At 40.3% G+C, this 13,614-nt stretch overlaps 1 protein-coding gene and 1 long non-coding RNA gene across 2 annotated transcripts; both read left to right on the forward strand.

The window, feature by feature from the left end:
• The first annotated feature begins 205 nt into the window (after positions 1 to 205).
• On the forward strand, positions 206 to 4,247 carry LOC115004571 (transmembrane protein 238-like). Its single transcript, XM_029426232.1, has 3 exons — positions 206 to 308; positions 2,997 to 3,144; positions 3,716 to 4,247. Exons 1-3 carry the CDS (start codon positions 206 to 208, stop codon positions 4,245 to 4,247), a joined length of 783 nt encoding a protein of 260 aa, XP_029282092.1.
• Positions 4,248 to 11,618: 7,371 nt separating this feature from the next.
• LOC115004565 (uncharacterized) lies at positions 11,619 to 13,319 on the forward strand. Its single transcript, XR_003831844.1, has 2 exons — positions 11,619 to 11,677; positions 11,776 to 13,319. It is a non-coding gene; the product is annotated as an uncharacterized LOC115004565 (long non-coding RNA).
• Positions 13,320 to 13,614: the final 295 nt, after the last annotated feature.

The raw sequence follows: 13,614 nt of genomic DNA on the forward strand, positions 1-13,614 counted from the left end.
CATTTTTAAAATGATTTGTCAATCACATAGAGAGCCTTGTAGTTCCACTGTAGGCAAATGAGCAGTCCCTGGACTGTGGATCAACTGGATTTAAAGGGACTAAAAAGTAGCATAATCATCAGATTCATAAACTCTAACACGCTAACATATCTTTTCATTTGCTTTACAAGCAGACAGAAGAGTTTGAGGCCTAGATACAGAATTGATGAGAATTGCCATCATCGGTGACAGGTCCACCCCAGGATCTGGCCACAAGACGGCAAACTTCGTGGTCGAGGCAACCAACATAGTGGGGGGAAAGGATATAAGTGCTGTGCTTTGCTAATGGGCAATATGCTCTTAATCTGAGCGATCGCAAGGAACCTTAATGTGCTTTTCATGTATTTTAGAAGCTGTTCTTTGAACTTGATGGACAGAAAGCCATGAAGCCAAAAGTAATGAGTGTCAGGAACAGCACCACCACATTTGAATCCGATTACATTGTTGTCTTGACTTGTTGTTCTACTGAAGAGTGTATTGATGAGCGAGCAAGCACTCCGTGTTAAACATTTTCAGATGCTGACTGTATCTCGTGTTTAAACACAATTTCAGCTCAAAATAAAAAAGGATACCTAACAATGTTGTTGTTGAATGAATTCCTCTCTTAAAAACTACTTCATGAACAAAAACATGAAAAAGCTCAAAACTAATCTAATTGCAGCAACTTAATTGTTTAAAACGATTGTAAGTACATTCAGTACAAAACACTTGAAATGACTTTGAAATATTCTGTAAAAACAGTTTAGTTTTTGTGAGTAATTGTGTTTATGCTTCCAAATATTAAGGAAGTGGAAATTAAAAATACATTTGAAGAGGAACAGCTAATTCTCCTAACTCGATGTAGTTGGTTGGTTGAACATGATTTCATTAGAAGTTGCCAGAACTCAAAAAACAATGTTGCGTGGATTTTTGTTGTTGAGCCAAAGCATTTCAAATGAATCAATTAATATGACATTATTTCTTGTGTAAATAATTAATAATGAAGTGTTCAGATAAAAGCAGAGGGATTACATTGTCAATAGCTAAGCAAGCATGACCAGAGTCACTTCTTCACAGAATAATTAAAGCCATTCATCTGAATATTAGTCCCAATCACTGTACGTACAGCGATCATTTCAATCAGAAACATACATTAGGTGACAAATACTGGGTTACAAAGCAAGAATAATGGACTGACATTGTGTCTGTGATCAAGGACGAAAACAAACAGCCTGATTGGAACAGTCAAACCAGTTATTCCAGCAGCACACTATGGCAAGAGGGGTCCACTGAGGGATAACTCAATATACACGCAAACAAGGCAATGGCCTGTGTACGTTACATTAGGAGCTAATCGGAAACAAGCCCTTTCTAATGAGCCATTACCAAAATAACAGACTGAGGTCAGAGTTAGTGCTTTCCCTTATGGGCAACGCTGCTCTGGGTTTGGCTCCGTTTGAACGGTTGCAGAAATGAAGTATTTTTAGACTCTGAGTTTTAAATGCAGCCTTCATCTGAACACATGCCTTCAGAATCAAGTGATTGTTGTCTCTGATGTCATTTATTGTCATGTCAGTAAATACAGATGAAAGAGTGAAACGATCAATTATTTACATGTATTGTTCTTCTCTGCATCTGTGGCTCGTGTAGCTGGGGTGTGATTTAAGAGATCACTTGTCAGGAAATTAATATGTTGAGGAAATGGAATTTTCTGCTGATGAAGTTGTTTGAAGGCACTGACAAAGCTATTTTCTCAACCAGCTTATTACGATGAGCAATGTAGTCCTGCATGAACAGTAGGCTCAGTTGGGAAAATGTTTTGTCACGTACTTCCATGCACCAATCAGCGATGTTTAAATCAGTGTGTAATTATTATTAATAGCTATGTTCGCTCATTTCTTCACTTTCTCCCGACCTGTTGCATTTAAATCCCCCGTCTCTCTGTCGCTCTGTGTATCTGGCCTGTACCACTACACTCGCTGTCTTTGGAGCGTCTGCCCCCCTTCCTTCTTTCACATCTTTCCTAGATCTAATGGAACTGTGTGGTCTTGGTAAGGGGAGGGGGCACAACTCTCAACACTAATATGAAACATATATCTGCCTCTCCTTCTGCATGAGCCTTTAAAATAAGTTGAAACAATGATTTATTAACTGATCGAGACACTAAAGTAAACGTCATGACATCCAAACGTCATGTTCAAAATGCAAACTGCTGCCATGTCTGGTGTAAGTGTGTTCACCGTCATGTGTGTTAAACAAATGCATCATTCTCTGGAACTTCAGGCTGTGTGTTTTCATGAATGATTTATTTAGCTCGTGCTGTGGCCTATCACAGGGATTTAATCCAAACATGTCTCATTTACTCCTGGACCTGCACTCACCTCCATCACACTGTTGGCTCCACCATCACTTGTTCTTTGCTGCTGCTTCCCTGTGGCAGAGCTGCACCTTTCCTTAGGACTCTTCTTATATCCATCTCATCAATGAACATTGGCAGATTATGATAGTTAGAATAGCTATTCAGCCTTTCCTGCTTACAATTGTTTTCCATAGTGAACAGACGTTAGCTGTTCTGTAGCTAGCCAGTTACTACTGACTACTGACAGTACACCAACAAACATAGAAGACCTAATGTTACCACACTGTTCCCTTTCCTAGAGTTATTCAAAGCTAAGGAGCTAACACATATTAATAACTTCTATTACCTGAAGCCCACCTAAAATAGGCCTAGCTACGCCACTGCTGGGCAGGAGAGAGGTGCATCATGCAGACGCCCTCTTGTTGATCCTACAGAGAGGATACAGCTTCACGACTTAGACAGGATGGAAGAAACCTCATTTCCAGATGACCCTGGGAGTCAAAGTGTGTGTCCAGGCGCTGCTGAGACCCCGGGCTGGGCCCACCAACACAAAGCCATCATCGTGATGGTGATGGGATCCCTGATGTCTGCTGCGGGCGGACTCCTCTTCCTGCTCCAGGCATCGGGGGCGACTCCGCAGCCTCGGCCCGCCTCTCCGTCGGGCTGATGTTTGTTGTGACGGGGCTGGTGTGGACCCCCATCCTGAAGGAGAAGCAGAGGCGGAGGCGTGACTGCCAGGAGGCTGGAAGAGAAGCGACTCCTGTGATGTGAAAGTGGATTATTTTAGTCAATGATGCAACTTTTTCCTTTTGAAACATCCAACACATCACAAAGCTGGAGTGGATCTGCTGATACCGAGAGATGTGATGCGGTTATAACGGGCCTGTTATCATGACTAATGCATGATAGTTACACACACACACACACACACACACACACACACACACACACACACACACCATTGTATGATCTCGTCACATGATGAAATCATCATACATATTACCAGGCATCATCATTGAATATCTGTATACGACAAAAACACACAAGGAAATAAGAAATTGTTCATTTAATTAGATTTGTGTATATTGTACGTACTTAACGGACTGTTTTACAAAAAGGGAACAAACAGCACATTGGACCATTTTCCGTTACCGGGAGTGTTTCTTGGAACACAGGTGTATTTCCAAGGTGTACGTCTGAATCTCTCTCTCCACCCGGGGGCCTCAGTGCACGCTCCATGTGTGCACTCCTGCTGAGAACTTCTGGTGCACGTTGTACTTTGACCCCTGCAGGTGGTTTCATGTGAGTCGATGAGGATTACGCTCCACTGTCCTGCAGGCGCACATCTGGACTAACTCTGCTTCTGCTTCGGAGGATCTCCATTGCTGCCATGTCCACACCTGAGCCGGTCCTGGAGAGGAGGTATGAAGGAGTCGGCCGCTGCAAGTGCTCCTTCTGGTTCGCGGTGGCCCACGACGTATTCGGCGTCTTCCTCATGATGGTGGGGGTGTTTGGAGGGCTGGTCGTCCACGATTTGTTCATCTACGCGGGGGCTATCGTCATCTTCCTCAGCCTGATCTGGTGGGTGTTCTGGTACTCTGGGAACATCGACGTGCCGCCCGAGGAGCTGGAGGACGACGTGGGTCTGATCAAGCTGAAGAACCGGGGGCTCAGCGGGGCGGTGAGGCACATGTCCGACCGCTTCTCCAGCCGGATCAGGAGCTCTTTCAGAAAGACAGGCACGTCCATCAGAGGAGACCCCACGAGCAACAACAGGCCTTCAAACACGGAGGTGTCGCTCTCCACTATATGTGACAGCTCCTTCGCCTCCCCAGCTGGAGAGCTCGTGAGAGACACTTTGTCAATATGAACTGGGATCTTTATCTTTGTCAGTTTATTCTGTTCAAAGGGACTTTTGTTAGTTTGCTCTGCTGACACGCTCCAGTAATGATTAGACAACAGGTCGTATCCAGCTGAGAAGATGTAAACTTTGCTCACTATAACTCAGATAGTGTTATCGTCCCTCAGATCTGCGGTCAGACTGAGCACATTAGGGATGTGGTGACTGAACATATAAATATAAATGGTGTAATAAGAGATTAGTTCAAATGAGGATGAATTTTATTTGAGTCATGTGTGACCAGAATATGTATAGCTGACTTTTGTTATAAAAGGACAGCAGTGGAAATGAACCAAACGCAGAAATAATTTAAATATCCTTTTTACATATCATATATATAATAAAATATAATCACATTGTATAACAATATAAATAACAATAAATATGTACACAGATGTATATTACAGTATATACAGTGGTGTAATAATATGAATACAGATATTATTTAAAAAGAATACTGCTTGAGATGTACAGTGTTATACAGTAATAAAATGCAGCTTTCAGACACAAACAGTTTCCACTTATTTATTTTATGTGTACCTTTATAATCTCTGTTTTATAATAAAGTGTGCAGTACAGGGATTAATCCAATGCTTTAACTTGTGTGTTTTTACTGCTACAATCAACTGGCTTCACAGCAGTTACACACACACACATAGTGTATGATGTGCTTTCAATGTATACATCCCTTGATGTATGAACAAAGATGTAAATATCAGCTTTCAGTTCAAATGTCCACAAGAGAAACATAAAGTTATCTGAAGTTATCGAAATCAGACGATGTTCTGTTTGTGATCCTCCAATAAAACTGCACCACACACACACACACACACACACACACACACACACACACACACACACACGCACACACACACACAGACACACACACACAGACAGACACACACACACTAAAATAAATATAATAAAAATCTATTCAGCACTTTCCCTCGACTGAGCCATCGCACCGCCATGTTCAGAATGTATCTCCTCAGGAAAAGACTTACATTGACTCTTATAAAGTTTCCTGTCTGTGTTACGGTGCTTATTACATGTTCCATCTCCAGAGCTTTACAACACAGCGCTTCCTGGTGTATGATGCAGTGATACACCGTCAGCTCACCTGCACAGTTCTCGCGCTGCATCTTCTCCTTTTCATCACATCGCAGGCTCCGTCTGTCGTCAGTCCCGTCAGTTTGTCCCGGGGCAGTTTCATTTCATTCACACATTTAGATACTTCTAAATATGTATTTTCCCGTGGTTGTGCCATGCATTGATATAATTACCAAAACCGGCGGGTCAGTGATGATAGAAAAATTATATTTTCTCGCGGGCCGGATATAATTGTGGCCTTGAGTTTGACACCCGCACAGTAGACACAGAAACAGACAATGGTAGGGGAAACACTGATAGCACTTTTAGTACTCGGAGACATGATATACTTACAACTCAATGTTATTAAATATATGGCTCTCAAGGAAATACATTTAAAAATATTTGGCTTTTATGGCTCTCCCAGCCAAAAAGGTTCCCGACCCCTGGTCTAGTGGTACGCCTTCCAAACAAACACTAGAAGGTCGGGAGTTCAATACCAGGCTGCCACCATTGTACCCCTGAGCAAGGCACTTAACCCTGAGCTGCTCCAGAGAGACTGTCCCTGTACTTAGTTCACTGTAAGTCACTCTGGATAAGAGCGTCTGCTAAATGACCTGTACTGTAATAAAGTGATCAGAGTCCAGATTTAACTTGATGATTGTCATGTGATGACCACATATCGAGTCATGTGATCCTCTTAACTGTCTCAGCTGTAGGAAGAAAGAAGGAGACTTCATGCTGCAGCGTTACGGCTGTTCTCAAACACAAACTGGTTTGTTCTGCAGGGTTCATAAAACATTTATCTTTAATTAAAAGTAGGAAACAGCCATTATTAAGAAGGTTAAGTTCAGGCTGCATGTGATGCTCTCTGTGTGTGTATGTTTCTAACAGGACACACTTAGCATTGTGCAGTTATAGGTACTTTTATTTACCTCTTTTACTGCATCACTGTTTGATTTAATCATATACTCTTTTATTTTCTACTTTATTTCATTAAATTCATTTTGGAAAATATTATATTTACATTTGCAGGGTAGGAAAATATTGCCAGTAGACTTTTTATTCTGTTAGGAAGTAAAAAAACAAACATTTGTAGATTTCTTCTTAGGTTTTTAAGTTTTTCAAAGATGGAAAATACATTCTTGGAGGCTCATTATATATATATATATATATATATATATATATATGGTAATGTTTCTTATATTATTTCTTATTATATTATAACATATTTTTATATATATATATATATATATATATATATATATATATATATATATATATATATATATAATGGTGCTTTTCGTTTATGTAAGATTTTTAATTATCTTTGTGGTTTTGTTGATATTGTGGATTGTCAAGGATGTGATGTCTTGTCTTGTCTTCTATGTGGAGCACAGGCAGAAGACTTGTTACTGCAGTAATAACTAATGTGGATCCTAAATAAAGAATAAAGAATAAAGACAGATCTTCTCCCATGTCCTGCACCAAAACCTGTGTTTGTATGTGATACGATGTTAGACTCACTTCAGCCACAAGAGGTCAGGAGTGCTGAAGAGTGTGTATGATGTTCGTTTATTAACTCACAGTCTGCACTCAGCTTGAGTCTAAACTAATCTTACTTTTCTCCATGTTTTCAGTTGTGAAAGTCACCTGGACCCTGAGACAACAGAATACGAATCAACTAAACTCTTTGAGGCCTAACAACTGTGTTGAAAGCATTTCTCCTGATTAAACACAATATTTGTAACATTTACAGAACAGATCAGCCGTACTTATTATTTTAATGCTTTACACCTGTAAATATAATATTAAAATAATATAGGAACATTGTTTTTTACATTGTTAACAGGAATTCATTATTTAAATGGTACAATATTGAATATTGCAGGGTTTGGATGGGTTTATTTCTGCTTGATAAATGTGAAGATAAATCAAACTCAGAACACTTGAATTAAGAGAAACGTGCCTTTGTGTTTGTAGAATTTGTAGTAACAAAAACGGTCGACTTAAACAAGCCAAATACACGTATTAAAAACATCCAATAATAAATCATTCCTTTTGAAATAGTGACAAACTATTGTCACTAAATTACACCTAAAATCCATTCATTATTTAGTAAACTTCTCATTTATAATTGGATGCACAGTTATACAAAATGCCCATTAGACCACATTACTCTGTACTCTTACACTTTACCACTAAATATAAATAAAAAGGAGAGTAAGATGTGTTAATGTTGCTTCAAGAATCACATTTCTCCATTAAAAAACATACTTTTGTAGTTCCACAGCACTTACACTACAAAAGACTACAACTCCCGTCAGGGCGGACCTGTCACGTGACAGCGGCGTGTTGTGTCATGTGACCTTGACACGGCTCTGTCAGCCCGTTTCCCTGTTGTCGCAGTGCCACAGGCTCGCGACTGAACACACTTCACGCTCTGCTAAACACGCGCACGTTCCACTCGGGTTGTTTCATGGCTCTGAAACTTTACTCCGGCGCGTGCACACTTCAGTTTCTCTGCCTACCTGGATTTGTACAACTCTCACAAAACATCCAATGCACTTAAAGCTAAATGTGCTCCTCAGGTTCACTGTGACAACCTGGGAGACATGTTTTACTTTTGTTTTGAAGTGGCAAGTGAACATGAGAAGCAGGTATCGTGTGGCTAGAAGTAGCCTTGATGTTCTAGAAGTCTGGGTATAATAATGATAATAATAATAATAATAAGGTATTTGTTTAGCAAGAAATGCAGCACAAAGTACTTTACAATGAGGGGAACTAGACATAGAAAGGACATAACATAGAGATAAACTGCCATCATTCATTTAAAATAAAACACTTTAAAAAGTAGTGAAGATAAGGTTACAAATATAAAAGAATTATTAATATTTAAGCAACTATTTAAAGCTGTAAGTTACAAGTTTCTCATGCTGTAGTAATTCACAGAAATGATTTCTCTATTGTTTCTGTGACTGTCTTGTGCAGTTCCTTCCTCTTGGACATGCATCATTAATACAGGAACTAATGGCTGGGTAATTGATTTCATTAATCCATCATCAAACTAAACTTCCTTTTGTTTGTCTGTTCCTCTGCAGGCACTCAGCAGAGTGATACGAAGAGACAGCACCTCCTGGAGAGGCTGCTGGACGCCGTCAAACAGGTGAGTCACATGACGTCTGTCCGGGAGGCCACATCTTTAGATTCACCAAAGTCACACAAAAACACAAACGAACTGAAAGAGCTTTGCAGAGATGATAGATCACGGCATTGATAAGGTAAAGCAGTACAAATATTCTTCATATAGCGTACACTTAAACTGATATTTAAGTTTTAGTTCAACCTTTCTGCAGCAGTACATTACCCAGCGTCATCGCTGATGCTCCCGCCTGTTTAACGCCATCTGCTGTAGAGAAGAACCTCTTACAACCTCACTTCAAGAAATCCAAACTCTCCCTTTAAAACTGTCTGGTGTTGGGAATAACGCCTTTCACAGGAAAATGATGGAACATTCGTTTGTGGTGTCAGGAAACCTTTTAGTTCCTGTATCTACCGTGTGCCAAAACACACGACAGGAAGTAAAACTGAGCAACTTTTACAACTTGATGGTCTTGAGAAACAACACTGGCAGATCTGATGTGATGTCCTTTCACATACATAGAGGGGAAAAGAAAGATGCATGTAGAGTATCACTGCTGCACATCAGGGACGTTTGTTATCCTACAGAACATAAAAGCTTTCAAGGATCAGAGCCATACGTTTCCTTACAGAGGCTCCTCATGTGTCCATGCAGACTTTACTACAAACAGCTACTGGGCTAAAGATGGCTGCCGGGTCCCGTAAATCACTACTGTTCCTCCGCAAAACACTGTCTGTTCTGTGGCGGAAGAAATAAGTATTTCCCTTCATGTCTTTCCAGTGCCAAATCCGTTTTGGAGGAAGAAAGGAGATTGCCACAGACTCCGACAGCAGGTAAGAGAAGCTTCTGGAGGTATAAATCAGCAGGTTATTTCTTCACTACAATGAACTTAACTTTGGTTTGAGAGCTTTACAATGTTTTCCATCGTATCTCAGAATAAGAACGTTTTCATGGCGTAAAGGAAAAATGTTCTGAATAATTCTGCACAAGCTTGTTTCCTCCGAGCTGAATAATGTCGGACAGAAATATGTGATATCCTGTGCTGCTCAGATTACCACGGTTCCCCCGGGTCCTTGAAAGCCTCAAAAAGTTTGAATTTGAGGGAGAAAAAATCACTGCCTTGAAAGTTTTTGAAAAAATACATGGGTCATTGAAAGTGCTTAAATTTCTGAAGTTCTTTTTGATATTTTGTTCTGCGAGCGTCTGCAGAGCCTGCTGGTTCTCATTATTACAATGTTTGTGTTTTACCAGTAATTAATCTTCATCTGTGTCTCAAACTTTGATTCCTCTGAACCCTGCAGACTCTCAGACAGGTACTGAAGCTGCGCACACAGGAAGTCATCCCTGCATGTGGCCGTCAGCACATTGAACCCGATTATTTATTCACATATAAACTGCAATACTGACGATGCATTAATACTGTATTCATACATTTCAAGTAAGGATCTTATTTATACTATTCAAGCATTTCAAACGTGTGAAAGTTCCCTTCATGCCACGTTTAAATCTCTCCTTGAAAAGTGATTTACATTAAGATGATTGAAGTAAAATGATTTAAAATGACATCTTTTAAAAGAAATCTTTTCTCCCTCATTGGAAATCCTGAATCTATGAATCTTTAAATAATGAATTAAATGTAACATTAACATTCTGAGGCGGGCTCTGTGAACACAGGTTTATAAATGTATATATAAATAGTACAATGTACACATTTCTACTTAAATCGTATTTCTATTTTCCTCTTAACTTCTCTATCTTTCTATATATTCATTCTAAAATAGAGAAACTGTTTTGTAACACATTTAAAGTATTTGTGGTTTATTCAGATTCCTTCCTGCACCTCTGTTCTCAGATCAGTATCACTGTTAGTGCTTTAAGTCTTCACTGCTGCACTACCTGCACTGCACAGCTTGTATTTCACATTACAAACATTTAGTTGTATAGAACTAAAGTCGTACCGACAGAACTATCCCTTTAAGAGTCTGTACTGTTTGTCTCACTGCTGCTTGTGGCTTCAGTGTTTGGATCAGACGTCCTTCAGATGAACACTCTGGACTTTCTCTGTTAGTCGAACCTTCACAGGGGGGGGTCTCTCTCTTTATTTTACATGCACGTCTGCAGGGGAACTTTACAGATGCTTCGAACCAGATGATGTGTAATGAGATGCTGTCAGCGAGCAGAAACAGAATAATGACGTGTCGCACATGTGAAGTCTCTTAATTTCTCTGCAGCTTCGAGGAACAACATAAAACTGATTTCTTAATTCGATATGAAGCAAACATCACACTTGTTGAATCACCGGCTCCTCACAAGGTTTCATCTGGAGACTGATCTCAGAGTGTATTCCCAAAACTGTGTTTGATGGTAATGAATCCGGTGGAAGTTAGGACGTGTCTGGAAACTTCCCCGCCAGCTGTCGTCTGCAGCTAATTAAATCGGACTCGCTGATTGGTGTTTTCAAACCGTGTTGTTTTTCTGTGCGGTCAGTAAAAGTGATCTAACTGCTGCGAGTGAAGTCCTGGAGACCGGTCGGGAGACTGTTCAGCTGTTTTGCATGAGAGCAAAGGATCCACCAGGTGGCGCTGTTGGTCCAGTGTCGGCACATGTTCTGTATAAACACACACGCCGCTGCCCTCGAAACATTTAGCTGGAGAGAGAAATGTGTAGAGTGTGACACAAAGTCAGATTGTGCCATTTCCATCAGCTATGTGCCCAATGATGTGCATAAAACACACTGTGTGTGTGTGTGTGTGTGTGTGTGTGTGTGTGTGTGTGTGTGTGTGTGTGTGTTGTTTCCTCGTTAGTTCATTTCAAGTCTGGTATTTGCTTTTGCAATAGATCGTGTGCATGTGACGTCACGCTTACGTCCCAACCCGTAAGTCAGCCATGTTGGATGATATACACAACCAAGACTGCGGCCGTTCACGTGGGAGTTGCTGCAACGCTTCATAATTCTAATAATAATGTATGATTGTGGTCATAACGCTACTCGTGACCCAGAGAAACGCTTCTTTAGATTTCCTACAATCATCCAAAACAACGATCCACAAAAGAGGGATGAGTTGCTGTCTACCCAACGCCGTCAGCTGGTTTAGCAACATAACTCGTGAGGATTCAACAGAAGAAGAAGCACAGTTCACCCGTGTGTGTGGCGTCCACTTTATATCCGGTAAGAGCTCATGCTAAAGCGATGTTTTCAATGTTTACGTTACACATTTGTGCTTATGATATACCCGGACACTGTAAGACCTTACTTCTCGTCACCAGGAGAAGCGGCAAAGCTTTATGATAAAACAAACCCAGATTGGGCGCCAACACAAAAATGAGGACACGAAAAGATCAGGACGAATGCTCATCTCGCAGCATCAAGAAGCAGCAGGACGAAGGAAAGATCTGCCAAGAAAGCAAAATCCGAAGCAGCCCAAGCCTCAGTGTCTTTGAATACACTAGATCTAGAATGTGTATCAACTTCGCCAGATGTTTACAATATATGTATATAAAGTCCCTAAGTTTAAAAGCATGTGCTGATTAATATATTTAATGAAATTGTTATTTTAGTTTTACTAATACATGTTTACTTTTTGTTGAACAGATGTACCAGATTCAAACAATGAAATTGTCACAGATGAAAAGCTCCCAGAGACCAGAGATCGTGAATGCCCAACAGATCTCACGTGGTTACAAATATCTGCAATGGAGCAGTGCAATCCAAACATGACTTTCCAATTGGTGGAACTGAAGAATAAATGATTGGACGCAGATTTAACTGAAGCCAGTTTTCAGATTAATGAAGAGAAAACTAAATTGTACACTGGACGTGCACATTTCATGATACTACAGCAAGTAATGTCAATATGTGGTGGATTAGTTTATTCAGGCACGCTCAACTCTCTAACAAAGTTTCAAGAACTCCTCTTCGTACTCATGCACCTACGCCTTAACATGCCCTTTGAAGATTTGAGTTATAGATTTTGAATATCTAGGTCTACAGCATGCCGAGTATTTGACAAATGGTTCGATGTGTTGAGTGTCAGATTGGACTTTTTAATGTTGTGGCCCGATGGAGAAAACCTACAAAAAAACGTGCCAGCTGTCTTCAAACAGAATTTTGGGAGCCGTGTATCAGTCATTATTGATTGTGTTGAAGTCTTTACCAACAGGCCATCAAGTCTCATAGCTAGAGCAGTTACATGGTCAAACTATAAGCACCATAACACTGTAACGTTTCTTATCGGTGTTACCCCACAAGGTGGAACTTCATTCATTTCTAAAGCCTGGGGAGGGCGGGTTAGTGACAAACACTTAACTGATAATTGTGGGACATTAGAGAAGTTACCTCCAGGGGATATAGTGTTAGCTGACAGGGGGGTTTGACATTGCTGACAGTGTTGGTCTTTATGGAGCATCCCTGAACATCCTGCATTTACACGTGGAAACAGCCAGTTGTCAGCAATAGAAGTTGAACAAACAAGAAAGATAGCGACTGTAAGAATACATGTGCAGCGTGTAATTGGTTTAGTTAGGCGCAGGTATGTCATTTTGCAAAGTATCTTACTGATAGACACTATTACTGCTAAGCCTGGACAATCTTTGTCACCTATTGATAAGATTGCTAAAGTTTGTTGTGCATTGTGTAATTTATCTCCATCAATTGTTCCTTTGCAATAATATTGATACGAGTCGTTTGTGACATACTAGCAACATTTTGTATTTTTCATATTTAAAAGATGTTTTGTCAGAATGTTAGTATACTTTCATTGAAGTATTATTATTGACACTGTCATTGAAATAATTAAAAGAAATGACACATACATGTACTTGCATTTATTGATCAGCCTGACAAGAAGGACAGAACCAGTGTCCTGTTGGAGCTAGGTCCATTCTCAGACACTTCATATGGTACCAAAGCATTTTACAATTGTTATTGTCACACCCAATGAGTTGGCTTCCCTGAATGTCTTCTCTGCAGTAGCACCAGGGCCCACTTTCACCATCCTCTTCTTCCTCTTCTTCTACATTAAGTGGAATAGGCCTGGTGTACCATGTTCCTAATATTTCACCAACAGTGTGCAATTTAGAAGCCTTGGCTACAGCTGCTTCCCAAAA

Source organism: Cottoperca gobio, unplaced genomic scaffold (assembly GCF_900634415.1).
Source record: "Cottoperca gobio unplaced genomic scaffold, fCotGob3.1 fCotGob3_137arrow_ctg1, whole genome shotgun sequence".
NCBI classification, from domain to species: Eukaryota; Metazoa; Chordata; class Actinopteri; order Perciformes; family Bovichtidae; genus Cottoperca; species Cottoperca gobio.